This window comes from Coffea arabica, chromosome 8e, assembly GCF_036785885.1.
Source record: "Coffea arabica cultivar ET-39 chromosome 8e, Coffea Arabica ET-39 HiFi, whole genome shotgun sequence".
In the NCBI taxonomy this organism is placed as follows: domain Eukaryota; kingdom Viridiplantae; phylum Streptophyta; class Magnoliopsida; order Gentianales; family Rubiaceae; genus Coffea; species Coffea arabica.
The window spans coordinates 941430-958649 of record NC_092324.1 but is presented as its reverse complement, the minus strand read 5'-3'; the positions used below and the strand labels follow the sequence as shown (position 1 = coordinate 958649).

General features: G+C 36.8%; 2 protein-coding genes across 3 annotated transcripts; both read left to right on the top strand.

Annotated features, from left to right (window-relative positions):
* The first annotated feature begins 1722 nt into the window (after window positions 1-1722).
* On the top strand, window positions 1723-4826 carry LOC113703093 (cytochrome P450 CYP72A616). Of its 2 annotated transcripts, none has more exons than XM_027224319.2 (4): window positions 1723-2031; window positions 2525-2745; window positions 3916-4179; window positions 4337-4826. In XM_027224319.2, the coding sequence occupies exons 1-4, from the start codon at window positions 1752-1754 to the stop codon at window positions 4760-4762; spliced, it is 1191 nt and encodes a 396-aa protein (XP_027080120.1). In that variant the 5' UTR covers window positions 1723-1751; the 3' UTR covers window positions 4763-4826. The 2 variants fall into 2 exon arrangements, with proteins under 2 accessions (XP_027080120.1, XP_027080119.1); XM_027224318.2 differs by having other exon boundaries at window positions 3907-4179.
* Window positions 4827-6445: 1619 nt separating this feature from the next.
* Window positions 6446-13307, top strand: LOC113703734 (glyoxylate/hydroxypyruvate reductase HPR3). Its single transcript, XM_027225199.2, has 2 exons — window positions 6446-6996; window positions 12662-13307. The coding sequence occupies exons 1-2, from the start codon at window positions 6577-6579 to the stop codon at window positions 13184-13186; spliced, it is 945 nt and encodes a 314-aa protein (XP_027081000.1). The 5' UTR covers window positions 6446-6576; the 3' UTR covers window positions 13187-13307.
* The last annotated feature ends 3913 nt before the right edge of the window (window positions 13308-17220 follow it).

Here is a 17220-nt window from a genome sequence, read left to right as displayed (position 1 = left end):
TTGTGTGCAGAATATGTCTTAGGATTTGATCTATTATAGTATGTTTGATTGTTCTTCTAATTAGGAGACTGCATGCTAACTTGATAATTTGGTAACGGAATACCAGTTAGCATTTCAAAGAGTCTTTTCTTGGAATTGAGCTGAAATTGTTTTACAATTTGGTATTAGAAATAAGGGGGTAGATATAATTCTAGAATTCTCAAGGGAGTTGAGAAAAATTTTTTGAAAACCTTAGACGAGGATTTTGAAAAATTTCCTTTTATATACCAACCTCTTATGAATTTTAGTTAATTCCATTTTGTAGCCGTCAACTCTACCCCAATTCTTACTCTTTGGTTCCTAAATTTTAAATTGGGGTATTGTAGCTCTGAAACTATGTCCTAATTCTCACTTTAATCCCTAAATTCTAAATGTATACACTTTAATACCTAAACTACACCCTAATTCCCATTTTGGATCCCCAAAATTCTTTCTTTTCTTAGATTTTTATTAGTTTGATTTTCCTTCTATGCCCTTGCAACACATAATCATACTACTCAAATGACTTGTATCCCATTAGTTTTGGAGTTTTTGTTAACGATTTTACTTAAATGGTACTGATTTAATTAGGGATGGCAAGAGGGTGAGGATGGGGCGCAATCCCTAGATCCCTTGTCTCCTGCCCCATGCCATACCTCTGCGAGTGCCCCTATGGTTATTTAATTATATTTCATTATATATATAACCTAAATAATAATATTACAAATCACTTTTTTAGTTTCTTAGCTAAATATTCATTGTGAAATCAAGGTTAAAAAGCATTTTTGATCTTTATTAATTCATTTATGTACTTTTAATAGCAAATCTAAACTTATAATCATCATATTTGTTTAAACAACTTACAATATGTTAAAAAAATTGAAGTAAACTAAAAATAACCAAATCATCATATTATCTAAAAATTATGATTTTTTTAGCTCCCAAATTATAATAGATATGCATATATTATTGACTATAACTATAATGTATATAGCAAATCCAAACTCACAACCATCATTTTTATTTTTATTTTTATTTTTTGGTAAATAACTTACAATATGTAAAAAGTTTCAAGTAAATTAAAAATAATCAAATACTCATGTTATCATACAAATTATGATGTATGCATACATTATTGATATGTAATTATAATGTGTATATGTATAAATGTAATTATATCGATATTTATTTTTCAAAACTTTCTATTAATACATGGGACGGGGCGAGGCATGGGGCCGGGGTATTCTTCCCATCCTGCAAGGGGAGAAAAATCCCCCTCGCCCTACCCCTAACTCCATGACTGCACGTAACTGCAACTCTGACAAACTCAAGGATTTCGTCCTCAAATTCTTACCTAATTTCATCTGAATCATGCGACGTGAAATTCCAAAGTAGAAGACTATGGGCACAATTGGGATATTATTGAATTTGAAACCCATTTACTAAACATCCCCTAAATATGCATTCAATATTATGTGCCAGATCAGCAGTATTAAAAAGTGGAACTACGTAGTTTTGCATTGAATAGAAAAAGTGGATAGGTATAATAGATAAAGGATCCCGTCTGCAAGGCCATCCCTCGTTTAAATAGTTTAAGAACTAAAGTATCCCAATATATAATTTAGGGACCAAATAGGAATTGAGGCATAATTGAAGGATACAAATTAGAATTAACCTCTATAAATTCCCTCAAGAACGCCCAAAGCTTCAGCATCCACAAAGTAGTTAGCACCATGGAAGCGCCCACTTTGATGGTCCTCGTAGCTTCCTTTTCTGCTCTTTTAGCTTCTCTCTGTATCTTGAAACTTGTCTATTCTCTTTGGTGGAGACCCAAATTGATTGAGCGAGAATTGAAGCAACAAGGAATTGGAGGAACCTCTTACAATTTTCTTTGTGGAGATAAGCTAGCTATCGAGAAGCTGATGATAGAAGCATGGTCCATCCCCGTCAGTTTAAACCACGAAATTATACCTCGTGTCGACCCTTTCATTCATCAAATTGTGCAGACATATGGTTAGCTCCTTTCATTCATCAAATTCTGCACTCTTTTCTGATTTTTTCAATCATCCAGTACTCAGCTTCTTCTCTAGCCTCTTGGAGATACTTTCATGGGTCTTCCCATTTCAATATATAAGGATTTATACAATATAATTATAATTAAAAGAGAACAAATCGAGAATGTATTCTAAACGTATTATGGGTGATCAAGTGACGCATAAATGTTAAGAGAACGTATGAAAATAAGGGATTTATCCTGTTAAGTTTTTAGTTTTATCTGATACATGCATGATACTTGTCAAGAACAAAGTATTTACTGACTATATGGAGGATGAGTAAAAATTACTACATGTGAAGTGAAAAATAGTCGTAGAATTCGGCATGTTATGACAAATAGCTCAAAAAATATTTCTGCCGACCAAAATTAGAAATCATGGCTGCCTTGACTTTTGTAACGTCATTGACGAGTAAACATTGAAGGTGGCATGGGTTTAAATTGTGAAAATAGGAAAGGTGTGTCTGAGTTGGATTGGAACAAGGCCAAGATTGATACTGGGGAAGGCAGAGCTGGTGAGGCTGATACTGAATAACAAGAGTGGTCACTTCCAAAAACCTCCACAGAACTCTCTTGTGAAGCTTTTGGCGCTGGGACTCGCAGCCTTGGAAGGGGAGAAATGGGCCAAGCATAGAAGATTAATTACCCCTGCATTCCATCACGAGAAGCTACAGGTAGTTTCTGCTTTTTGATACAAGCAACGGATTTACTCTTCCTTCAAGATTAACAATTTACTGTTGCCTTGTATGTGCAATGGTCTTAGGAGAGAGGAAAACAAAATAAACTATCAAAAAAAAAAAATCTCATACGCAAATGGGACGGTGCATCCAAAGGGGACTGAATTGCCTCCGGACCAAATGAGTATGCTATGCATCCGGTTAAATTTCAAAAAATCTTGAATTAAAATGCAAGTCGGGGGTTCAGATCCCCCAACGGGCTCAATTTACACCAAAGTCCCTCTCAAGTATAGGTGGCAAATAAATCCATTTAATTAAATTTACCCATACTTGCCCATGAATAGATGGATATGGGTATCTTAAGTTTTTGCATATGAGTATAAATAGGTTATCCAATAAAGTGAATAAACCCAATTAAATGGGTATTGTTGGATAACTCATCAAATCCAATTAACCCATTTAAAATTGTTTTCCTCTAAACCTCCTCTCTTCCCCTACTCTTTTTTTTCAGATTCTTCATTTTGTCATGATATTAACTACTTTTATTTTATTATTATTATTATTATTATTATTTGTTGGTTTTATCTTATTATTTTATTTTTTCTTAGTTTGTTAACTTGCTCATTTTTCAACATTATCAATTTACGACAAGTTGTAGCCTCTTTTCTTACCTTCTAAAATGAAATTTTAAATTTACATACGAAAAAAATACCAGAAATTCAAAATTTTTGGATTAAGTTTTTATGTTAAATTTTATAGTATTTAGTTCAAATTTTTATAATTCTTATTGTTCAATTATTAAATAGTATATAATTATGCAACATAGAGTACATATAGAAAAAAATTTGGTAATTAGGCTTATTGAGCATTATAAGTAAATATTTAAAACTAATGATGGGTGCAAAATGTAGTATAAATTGATAACTTAGTTTGCAAAAATGAATTTAAATGAGTTTACAAAAAGATAAAATAAATGGGTTATAAATGGATAATTGTTTTACTCAATTCATTTTTTGACTTACCCATTTATACCCATCTAATTAAATAGGTGTAAATGGATTGATTCACTCATACCTATCTCCCATTTTAATCAATTCAAACCCACCCAAGTCACCCATTTTGACACTCTACTCCCAAGTCACCCATTTTAATCAATAGGCAATGCAGGATGGCAAAGCGGGTAATGCTGATCTACTTGGATTGCTTTTGCAATGCAAAGAAGAAAAGGGAAATGAACTGACAATTGAAGATGTAATAGAGGAGTGTAAGATGTTCTACTTTGCCGGCCAAGAGACCACTGCTATCTGGCTTACCTGGACTCTTATCCTCCTGTCTATGCATCCGGCCTGGCAAGAGAAAGCCAGACAAGAGGTCCTACAAATTTGTGGAAAGACAGCCCCTGATATGGAAATCTTGAACCGGCTCAAAATTGTAAGTGTGAATATGTTGTTGAGTCAGTCCAATTCTTTTCATCTTCCCCATCGTCTCGTATTGTTTGCTGCTATCTATTAACCAGTGACTACTATGGTGGGAGAATTGCTTAATTTACCTCTATGAATAATGCGGTCGAATTAAATTGTTCTTGTAGGTCACAATGGTGTTGTTTGAAGTCCTAAGATTATATCCACCGGCAACTTACCTGGCAAGATATACCGTCCAAAGAACTAAGGTAGGGGACATTTGCATCCCTGCAGGGGTTGAAGTTTATGTACCAACGACGCTGTTGCATCATGATCCTGAGTACTGGGGAGATGATGCAGAAGAATTCAACCCAGAGAGGTTTGCTGAAGGAGTTTCCAAGGCATCAGGGGATCAATTGGCATTTTATCCCTTTGGCTGGGGACCTAGGATTTGCATAGCCCAAAACCTTGCAATCATAGAAGCAAAATTGGCTCTGGCTATGATTTTGCAGCACTTTTCATTCAAGCTCTCACCTTCGTACGCTCATGCTCCCTGTGCCGGATTTACTCTTCAGCCACAGCATGGAGCTCCGATTATATTGAAACCCATTTGAGGATTCTTTCGGGACAGAAAAGAGCTTAATAATACTCTGTGACTAGTGATCGTGTGGAGATTTCTATTTTGCATTTCTGAGGGTAATTACACTAAATATTTGTAGCGGCATGAACTAAAATTCAAACCGATTCAATGACATCAAAGTAACACTTGGACATATAATATGCAAGTTTTTACACATATTTAGGAGTTTAAAAGCGTTCCTCGAATCTGAATTAATTCCATTTGCAGCCTAACTTTGTTGACTATTTTTTGGAGATCTTTTGTCTCTCAATTCCTCTAAACATAGCAATCATGGCTTTCAACAGCCAAAGCATCATCTCACGTACAACACTACATTCCTGAATTAATCACCTAGTGCCCCTTGGCCATGCAGTGAAATACTTCTTTAGGAAAGCAAAAACCAGAAAAAAAAAAAAAAAGTCCTTCACAAGATCATAAGTAGCATTTAATAAACTTATTTCCCCAAAAAATATGTAGGAAGTTAGAAAATGTGGCTATCTCAAATATTTCTAAATTCACAAGTACATACATTTGCTGCATTCCTTTTGTCCCGCCTATAAGTCCTAAGGAAAGAATTAAAAGCTTCCAGTTTGATCATGACTTCTTACTTCTTCTTTTTTTGGTACCAATCGACAATACATATACTATTCTATTCTACAGGAGAGGCGAAATTCAACTGAGTTGTATAAGGGGCTATAGCGAAAATAGGCTTTCTAAACTAGAGGTATCAAAATAAGTGATTTGAACGGGTTTGAACGGATCATAATTAAATAATGGGTTGACTCAATTATACACATTTAATAAATAAGTATGAGTAGGGGTGCTAGCAAGTCAAGGACTTGCGAGCAGCTTGATCAAAAGCTTGACTCGAGCTTGGTAAAATCAAGCTCGAGCTATTCATTAAATTTAACGAGTCGAGTTCGAATTCAAATTCAAAAAATAAGTACTCGAGTGCTCGCCGAGTTTAATCGAGTTTTCATATTTTATTTATATTATATATTATATTATATATTTTAAAAAAAATTATAGATTTATTTCAAAATTCGAGCTCGAGCTCGAGCTCGAGTAGCTCGGGTTTGATATTTACTCGAGCTTACTCGAGCTCAAACGAGCCGAGCACGAGTTTAGTTTTATTTCATCGAGTCGAGTTCGAGTTCAAATTTTTTACTCGATCAAAGCTCGAGTAGCACAAATTTTGATCGAGTTCAAGTTCGAGTATGGTGCTACTCGAGCTCGACTCGGCTCGATAGCACCTCTAAGTATGAGTATAAATGAATCACTTAAAATTCTATCTTTTTTTTTATTTTTTCGCTTGTTATTTAATAAGAAATAGCGATATTTTATTATTATTAGATTGATAAATATATAATTATTTTTAAATAAATATAAATGAGTAAGTCGAATCAACCTTTTATCCACTAATTAAATCCACCAATTAAATAGATTTAATTAGATATCCATTTAGATCCATTCAAAATTAATGCGCGAATTTGACAAGTTTTTAATGAGTGGGTTTGAATGGGTCAATATAATTACATTATGACCGACAACTCCAATCTAGTCTGGACCAGAAATTGCAATCCTGAGTTGTCTGTGTCCACTCTCCACAGTATTCACTGCAAAGTCGACATCAACAGCATTGAGCATCCCTTGGACCACAGAAGATAAGGAAAAAGACCAAAAAAAAAACAAAACAACATTAATTAGCTTCCATTCGACAACAGAAGATAACGAAAAACACCAAAAAAAAAATAGTTTCCATATTTCCTAAACACCAGAAAACGCAGAACATAAACATAGATTAAACATATGGCCTCCATTGTCCTATATCTCAACAATTCGGCAAAAGACATAACATTTCCCCTGCTTGAAGACCGGTTTCAGTTCCTGAATCCGAATACTAGCTCCGACTCATCGTTTTCAAGTCTAGCCGGGACAGTTCGGATCCTGCTTTGTGTGGCAAATTCACCGGTTAACTCCGAAACTTTGGATAAGTATCCATCCCTGGAGTGTGTTGTGGGCTCGACCACCGGCCTTAACCATATAGACCTCGCCGAGTGTCGCCGCCGGGGGATAAGGGTCACCAATGCCGGTGATGCTTTTGCTGATGACGCGGCGGACTATGCGGTTGGGCTGTTAATTGACACTCTTCGTCGAATCTCGGCGGCTGACAGGTTTGTCCGGGCCGGGTCTTGGGCTGTCAAGGGACAGTTCCCGTTAAGCTACAAGGTCAAAATTTCACCCCTATTGTTTTAATAATAGTCCTCTGAACCTAATAATATTTATTTATTTAGTATATTTATCTATTAGTTACGGTAAATTGTCTATTCCATCTATATCATAAATAGTTTTTTTTTTTTTTTTTTTAAGAAAGAAGTTACTAAAATTGAAACAGTCAGTACAAGATCCAGAGCAAAAGATCGAGTTTAAGATCTTGAATTTACAAAACGGGGCAAACAAAATGCCCTACAATCATTCTCTACTAGTTTTGCGATGGCTGCAGGCTGGTCATTGAACACCTTGAGGCCTTCTTCCTCTGTTTCTGCACCCCATTTTGCCAAAAGATCTGCACAGCAATTTGCTTCCCTGAAAACATGCTTTATAGTAGTTGTGATGAAGCTCCTCATGATATTCCTGCAATCATCAATCATAGAAGAGTAGGTGTAAGTATCATTAGTTCCTGTAGAGATCAAATGGACAATCACAGAAGCATCCATCTCAATATGAAGGTGTTGAATATTAAGAGATTTAGCCAGCAGAAGCCCATCTCTTAACCCCCATAATTCCGCACTTGTATTTGAAGTCCACCCCAGATTTCTACTAAACCCACTAATCCATTCCCCAAGGTGATTGCGTATGATTCCTCCAGCCCCTGCTGGTCCTGGGTTTCCAATTGAAGCACCATCAGTGTTGAGTTTGAAAGTATATGGAGGGGGTGGTTCCCAAGCAATCATGACAAGATCCTTATGTCTGATGGTTTTACTACTTATGGGTCCGATGCTTAGGAATTCTGCTGCTTTTGCAATTGTTGTTGAAGGAAGATTTGGTGGGCAGGATTGAGGTTCAAACAGAGCCATGTTCCTATTCTTCCATAACATCCAGCAGCCAAATGCTGCGATGGTTCCCCATGGTATGCCATAGTGGGGTGATAAATCTGCCATGTTGCATATCTTCTTTAACCAAGAGCAGAGATTTTGCCCTGCAAAAGGCCAAAAATTCCAAGGCACAGCTATCTTTCTCCATAAAACTTTGGCTCTATGACAGAAAATCAGGACATGATAGGTGTCTCTCTATTATTATTGCATAGAGGACAACAATCTTCTTGGATAATGAATTTTTTGAGTAGATTGCTCTTGGTTGGGAGCTTGTCTTGGCATGCAATCCATAGAAAATGCCTTACTCGATTACTGGCCATGATCTTCCATATCCAATCCCTCTCAGTTCTTTCAACAAGGGTGTTATTTGAGCAGATAAAATCTACTGCTGATTTAAGGCTAAACTGTCCATTTGGTGTAAGGTGCCACTTAAGGCAATCTTCTACAGGAGAGATAATTTGTCTAGGAATAGCCTTAATAACTTTGACAACAAAATCAGGGAGTATTATGGAGATAATGTTAAGGTTCCAAGACTCTCTTTCTCCAAACATTTGGGAAACCACCATATTTTCTTCCCCTTCAATAAGTGGGCCAGCAATGAGGTGTCGAAGGGGCCCTAGCCCTGTCCAATCATCAGCCCAGATTCTCACAGTCTTGCCATTCCCAATAGTCCAATTTGTTCCACTATTATAGAAATCCACCCCCATTTTTAGGCACCTTTTATTAATAGACACCTGCCTATTATTCAAGATGAGTTTTCTTTGTTGATTAGAACCATCTTGGTTGACATACTTATGGTTCAGAATTTGAGCCCAAGGTTGATCTTTTTTATGCCTTAGTCTCCAACAGACACCAGCCATGGCAGCCTTATTCACATCAATAGTCTTACGAATTCCCAATCCACCTAAGGAACGGGGGGTAGATACAACATCCCACTTAACTAGATGAAGCTTTCTCTTTTTCGTAGTAGATCCCCAAAGGAAATTTCTTTGCATCCTATCAATGGTCTCACAGGTAGACTTAGGCAAGGGGGCACAATGTGCATAGAAGGAAGAAATTGCTGAGGAGACTTGCTGGATGACAGCTTTCCTTCTAGCAAACGAAAGGAGTTTTGCCTTCCATCCAGCAAGCCTCAGCCTGATTTTATCGACTAGGAAGGCAAAATCCCTTGGGGAGGATCTGGTATGTGATAGAGGGACCCCCAAGTATTTTCCTAGATCCTTCGTGGTACTGATGCCTAAAAAAGAAGAGATCCGGTCCTGCCTAGAAGGATCAGTATTTTTGGAGAAGGAGACTGGATTTTTCAAGACTTATGGTGAGCCCAGATTTCAGACAGAAATTTTCCAATATGGATTTTACCTCAGAAATGGAAGCATTGCTACAGCTAGAGAACAAGATTATATCATCTGCAAACATGCAATGAGAAATTGCTAGGCCCCCCCTACAAACTTTTAAAGTTTCCCAACTCCCTTGTTGAACAGCCTTTTCAATACAGAGAGACAAATACTCCATACATAGCAGAAAAATATAAGGGGAGATAGGGTCTCCTTGCCTAATGCCCCTTGAAGGAATAATCCACTCCGAAGGAGAACCATTAATAAGGATAGCCATTCTAGAAGAGGAAATGCACTTCATAATAACATGAGACAAGAGAGGAAGGAAATCAAAATAATTTAATGCTTCCCTGATAAAGCTCCATTCCAGCTTATCATATGCCTTTTCCAGGTCAATTTTCAAAGCACAAAAGCCTTTTTTACCTTTCTTATTCCTGAGACTATGAATAGCTTCTTGAACACTGAAGATATTATTAGAACCTCTTCTACTAGGAATAAAACTGGTTTGGGTAGGAAAGATTATGGAATCCATGAGAGGTCTAATTCTATTGACTAGAATCTTGGTCAACACCTTGTAGGGGGTATTGCAAAGACTAATGGGCCTAAATTGACGGATGGTCTCTGGGTGGCTACTTTTTGGAATAAGACAGAGAAAAGTATCATTAGCACCTTCAGGCATATCAGATAAGACAAAGATTTCTTGGACCAATTTGTAAACGGACGTCTTAGTCTCACTCCAAAAAGATTGGAAAAAGGCAGGAGGGAGACCATCTGGGCCAGGGGCCTTGAAAGGTTTCAGGTCAACAATTGCTTGGTCTATTTCCATGGGTGAGGGCACTTTACCTAAGAGCAATTTGGTGTCAGGGTCCAGAATTCTCCTCATGGCAGGAAACTCATTAGGCTCCATAAAGGAACAAATCATAACTGTTGAGAAAAAGTTCTGGTAGAACACATAGATATGATCCCGGAGCTGGTTATGATCATTAATCCAATCCCCAGCCTGGTTTCTAAGAGAATGGATCCGGTTCCTCTTCCTCCTTTGAATAGTTGAAGCCTGAAGGAATTTGGTGTTCATATCATTCCAGATGATGTGATTGATCCTTGACTTCATGCACCAGAGATCTTTTTCTTGAGAAAGGATCATCTCATACTCACTCAATAACTGAGCTTCTAGATCAGCAAGATATTGAAAGAAGTTAAGCTGTTGCTTATTTTGGATTCCTCGGATTCTAGCTAGCAAGGTTCTTTTCTCCTTGAAAATGTTTTTAAAGGTGGCTTTGCTCCAAGATTGGACAAATTCAGTGAATTTGTCAATAGAAGTCAGCAAACTACTACTTTCTCCCCAAGAATGATGGACTACCTCCTTTAACGAAGACTCCGACAGCCAGAGCTTCTCAAACCTAAAGACTTTTGTTTGTCTGACACTTTGGAATAGATTAACTAGAACGGGGTAATGGTCCGATCTAGTTCTAGTTAAGTGGAGGACAGAAGAATCTGGGAATAATGAATTCCAATCAGGGTTGCAAAACACCCTATCTAATCTTTCAAGGATTAAACCGGCATCAAAACGCTTGTTAAGCCAAGTGAATTTTGGGCCAGAAAACCCCATGTCTAACAAATCACAAGAGTCTAGACACTTCTGAAATATTGAAGCATGATTTTGATTAATGGGTTTACCTCCTCTCTTATCCACATTGGAAAGTTTTTCATTAAAATCACCAAGGCATAACTAGGGGAGGGAGTTCTGGGATGCAACAAATTTCAGATTATCCCACAAAATCATCCTATTGCTAAAATTTGGACTAGCATAAACTGCAGAAAGAAGCCAAGAGGGGGTATCAGATGATACCTGGACTGTAGCGTGGATTTCTTGCTCTGTTTTACTAATAATGTTGACCCGAACATCGTTTTGGTTCCATAAAAGCCATAGGCCACCTTTCCTTCCAACTGAATCAACAATCTCATACCCATGAAAAGGTAGGCTTTCGCACATGTTAGCAGCTGCTTGTCCCCCTATTTTAGTTTCTGCCACTGTAACTATAGCCGGTTGATGTATATCACAGATATCCAAAAAGTGATTTCTGAATGTGGTACTACCAGCACCACGCACATTCCATGTGATAATCTTCATTTGGCTAAACTTCTTGAGCAGATTGACCCCTGGTGTATGCATCACCTGCCTGAGAGTCCGTCTCCCCTGATTCCACGATCTGGCCACTCTCTTCTATGCCTCTGAACCTCTCTAATATTGGCCAGGCTCTCATTATGAAATCCATATGGTGAGCCTCCTCTTCTCTGTCTATCTTGATTTTTAGTTCTGTTCCTGTGACTCCGGGTGTGGGAAAAATGAACTTCCTGGCTTCTTCTCGCCAGTCTATTCCCAAGGTTAAGGGGATAGAGAAAGAGACTCTCCTGCCCATCTTCTTCGATGATGTCTGTTTGAACCCAATTCCGTTTCTGGAAGGGCCATTCCGTTTCCTTCTCCAATCGCTGATTGACGGTCTTCCACTCCATTTCTTCCGTCTTCGGTCCTTTGTAAATGATTTGGGTTCCCTTGCAATTGTCCATTCATGTTGAATGGATCCAGATCCATCGTGATGCTCAGTTAGGTACTGGTTGTCCACATGTGTAGCATTCCCAAGATGTCTCTTGAGTCTACTTCTCCTGGGTTCGTTCCATGTCCACGCAATGTCCTTTCCCTCAGATAAGTGGGAGTGAAGATTGGGTGGGAGCTCACTAATTCCCAATTTTCCTCGTTCAGATTGGAGCTTGGGGCAGTTGTGATTTAGAAGATTATCAGTTGTGATTTATTCTTCTCAGAGTTTCAATTAGGTTTCATCAACTGAATTTTGGCAAGCCTGAAGTCAACTCAAAACTAAATGAGGATTTCGGGCTTTCGGACTTTTGGGTTCGGGCCTAGATTAGTAGACTCAACCTTGACTTATTATTTAATATGAGTTTTGGGTCCATATTGGATTCGGCCCAAACTCATAATTAACCACATGATTAATATTTATAAATTATTATAAATTTGTATATGAATTATTAATATTTTAATATTATAATATGCATAATTATTTATTATATGTATCATTTAATATGCAATTATATGTATATATAGAAGTTGACCTTTGACAAAAAAAAAATATGCAATTATATGTATATTATATATATAATTATACATATGAGCGGGCCAAACCTTAATCGGGCTTAAGCCCAGTGAAGCCTAAATTCAGCTCACATTTAATTTCGGCGCAGTATTATTTAGGCCAATCTCTGTCCGGTCCTATTAAACATAAGGCTCATCAGGGTTATTCACAGCCCTAATTCTTGTGTAATTCCAAGAAGATGGTCTAGTTGAATAACGTCAGCTAGTTTATTTATGTAGAAAAATTTGGTCCGCAAGTCAATTAGCAAAGACACATTTTTTTTTTTGGGAGACAGAAAATTTTGTGTTGATGGCAGGTATGGGGTAAGAGAGTGGGAATCGCTGGAATGGGAAGCATAGGCAGGAGAATCAGCAAGAGGCTTCAAGCCCTCGGGTGCAGCATTGCATACAACTCTAGGAAGCCAAAAGCCAATATTTCTTTCCCATTCTACGCAAGCGTTCAGGAACTGGCTTCCAACGTTGATATTCTAGTGGTTTGTTTGGCATTGACAAATGAGACTCGCCACATAATTAACAGAGACGTGATGAAAGCCCTGGGAAAGGAAGGGATCATCGTTAACATTGGCCGCGGATCTCTCATTGACGAGAAGGAAATGGTTAAATTGTTGGTGAAGGGTGAAATTGGAGGAGCGGGTCTTGATGTGTTCGAGAACGAGCCTGTGGTGCCTCAGGAGCTATATGCATTGGGCAATGTTGTATTGTCTCCACATAGAGGCGGTGCCGTCCCAGAATCGTTATTACGGTTACAGGAGATCATGATAGCCAATATCGAAGCTTTCTTTGCAAATAAGCCTTTGCTTTCAGAGATTGAGCTGGAATGATTATCTTGGATTCTTTCCTTCCTAGGACTCCATTGTATCTCGTCTGTGTTACGAGAATCTGATACTCCTATGCAACTAAAGAACTTTGCGTCTGGTTAAAGAATAAGTGCGTTTGATAAAACTGAAGTTTGAATTCATTAAATTATTGAATTGTTAAATATTAAATCTAATACATTTGAGTGCATATCACGTTCAGTGATAAGTGGATAGTTTATCACTTAATTTTGAAAATAAATTTTATCTAAAAAATTCAGTGTCATTCAATTAATTTAAATGTTCAGTTTTAGATTATCAAATATTTGAATATATTAAGATCTGAATTCATTAAATTAGTGCTGAAATATACTATCAAATACTCCAATTTTCCTTCCCATTATTCCGACAAAGGTAAACTCCATACTAGTAAGTTCGTAGTGAAAAAGCAGCATCAAACACTACAATTGGTGTCCCAACGTTATGCCTTCTTGAAAACTTTATTTTGCAAATAAGATAAAGGATAGATACGCATATCAAAAATGAAATGGCCAGGAATTTGTTGTTAATGATTTTTTTTCTTTTTTTTTTTGGGCTAGAAGTGTCATTCTTTTTTACTTCAAAAACTATATCACACCCATTCGATGTAAATTTAGCTAGCTAACTTCTAGCCATTTAAACATCACACCCAAAAAATAAAGGTTACAAGCCAGCTGGCTACGTGTACATCTATGGCTCATTAATTTACAGACTGAATTATTAGACCAATGAATTTGCTTGATGACTTCCCCAGGTCAAATAGTGAGATATAATAATTTATAGGATAAAAAAAAAAAGCCTCCTATGGTTCAGTTTACGTAAACTTTAGTTCCTTGTGATTTAGAAACCTACAATTTAACCTCTTGCGATTGCAATCAAAGTGAAACTATTAGATTTTTCGTTAGATTTGTCAGTCAAGCTTGAATAGTCAAACTTTTCAAACAAAATTACTATAATATTATAAAATCATAAAAAATTATGAAATAAAAATAAAATTTTAGAAAAGCTTATATTTACCTCCTCTTCAACGCTATATGTAGGATTGTTACCACCATAATAAAAAAAAAATTATATTTGCTTTTGTGATTTATTCTTGCCACCATGATTTGTTCTTACCCTCTTTTAAGAGGCGAAATAAATATAATCTTTTTTTTATCACTGTAATAGCAGTCCAATAGATAGCATTAAAAATGAAGCAAAGACATCTTATCGTATCTTTTGATGATGTATTTTGTGCATTGGATTGGAGATAGTATCAAAATGAATATGCATTCAACAATCTGAATGTTCTTCTTGCCTATTAACGTCGTGATGTTGTTTAGAGAGCAGCATACACTGATGTCCAAAATCTTCAACTATAAATCTGCAGTTGAAGAACTCTCATCAATACTCAATTGCCTTATTGTTACTATTCAAACTGAGCACGTTTGCAAACTTACGAGTTGCCAAATCAATGTTCAATTATGTTATCTGATCATTTTGTCCCGCTTACATTATTGTTTCTTGTTTTGTTGCCCTCATTTTTTGATGCTGGACATTCTTGTAGGTACAAGGCAAGCGAGTTGGAATTGTGGGTTTTGGAAATACTGGCATCAGAGTAAGTAAAAGGCTTGAGGCATTCGGCTGCACCACCATTGCCTACAGCTCTAGGAAGCCAAAACCCAGTTTTCCCTTTTCCTTGTTATGCAAATATTCTTGAACTTGCTGCTTGGAGTGACATTCTTGTTCTTTGCTGCTCATATACGAATGAAACTCATCACATTGTCGACAAGAATGTTATGAAAGCTTTAGTACATTGTCGACAAGAATGAAACTCATCACATTGTCGACAGAAACTATATTGGTAGACTAGGACTTGGAGACCTGATACCAGTTTCCCAGAACAAAAAGAGTGTTAATGTAAATAAAATATTTTGTTGTATCAATTAGTATTTATTAGCATCAATTAGGATTACAAAATAGGATATTATCTTGTATTATTAGCATCAATTAGGATCACAATATTAGTCTAGATTCACTCTTTCTGTATAATACCTTGTATATATATATATATATATATAGGCACTACATTGTCATAGAATTTATGAATTCAAAAACTTTTTCTCTCCCAAATAATTCTTCCAACAAAGAGTATGCAGTATGCTTAAAAGGCCTAAATGTCTGAGAAAATCTTTTGAAATGATAGTCGCAATGAAAGCAAGGTTTTGGACCCAAAATTTGCTCGAGATATGTAAACACAAACACTGATGCGGGCGGAAGCTAGACGTTGTGCCCCGAGGACTTCTTTGTGCAACCAAAGTTACCAAAGAACTTGCAGATCTTTCGAGCTGGTGCAGCGTAGGGGACTGGAAAACATTGAGATGCAAATATGATGCAAACAATGTGATTGAAGCTATTGATAAAGTTAGTGTAGGGGAATGAAAAAAGTGTTGCTATCATTGATGACATACAATTCCCCTAGCAAATATTCTTGAGGACTGATCTTTGTTTATCTTTGTAGGCATGTGTGATGCAACAATATTGCTCATGTAAATTCTGAACATGCAAATTCATTTAGACGTCGAGGAAGATCAAACTGCCCGGTGGCTTCTTGGTGATTTTTTGTAGACGAGGCATAGATAGATGTGGACTAGTATGTTTTCTTTTTCCCCGTGATCAGTTGTACAATGTTTAGGTTGATGTTATTTGACACATACTAGCAAGCAATGGAACGGGCATTTTGACTGGCGGCCTGCCTATTATTTGAAGGAGTTGGGCTTTAAAAGTTTTTCATTATATTTGGTGGGCTAAATAGGTTCCGATGATTTGAAGGGATACGGCTTGCCTTCTTGCCACTACAAGATGGATTCCATTGGAAATCAAGAACCCAACGCTCTAGAAGTAGGACTGTCAATATGGTCAGGCGAGCTCGAGTCCGGCCTGTTCGGTCCGATAAAAAGTTCAATGAATCTAACCTATCATTGAGTTAGGTTAAGTTTGGGTCTAAAAAATAGGTCTGAATTAAATATGAATCGAGTTTGGATTTGTGATTAGTAAGAGCGTTTTGTCCCCAAAAGCCTAGTCAATTGTACGATAGAAGTTCTCAATTCGACTATAAAATCCTTTTTTTTCCCTTTAGCTCGAATAGAAAGAAAGTTGTATGGGAAAGTGAAATGAAGGAAAGTAAGATAAAGAAAAATAAAAATAAGTTTGCCACATACGTTTGGTTATTAAGAAAAATATTGAGAGAATATAGAAAGTTAATGACGGTTAGTAGCAGTTATTGAAACTTTTGTGAGTAACCAACTATTTTCCTTCAAAATCCTACAAGTTTTGTAAGACACAAAATGCAGGAAAATGCAAGAAATATTTACGACATTCCTGCGAATCAAAACATGCACGAAGGAAAAAATAACTAATTTTCCTTCCCACACTTTTCCTTGCAAACAAACACCATCTAAGCGTTTTAGAGTTTTCTTGAAAAGAAAAAAAAAAAGATAAAGGCTTCTATTCTTTGCATCCTAATCATTCATCCATTGTTTGCTAGGCAAATAAATGCCTTATTGTTCCACTATCCAGTGTGCCAGAGTATCCAATTTATTATTCTCTGTAGAGGGAAAAAAATTTAGGGTAAATCTTTTCTATATTGACAATATATATATAATGTATGTATATGTATAAATTAGTGCATTTGGATGGATGCTACATATACAAAACTTATATTTTAAAGGCTAAAAAACCTTAGTGGCCATGCACTAAACTATTAGTCGGATCAAGTTTTGACCATCAAACAATTTTTCGTCAAAAATTAAGCACTCAACTAACTAATCAATATGGTGTCTATGATTAGAGAGGTAATTTGAGAAGAAATAATTAAAGAAGCTAGAGTTTGATATTTTATGTAAAACGTGTTTGATGTACAAATGTTAAATGGCATATCCAGGGCATGGTGCGGAGGAGCAGCCGGTACCGGCGATAATGTCATAGAAGTAAGCGCTCTTGTCGGAAGGAGTAAGGACTCAATGCCCAGAGTCAACTGCTAG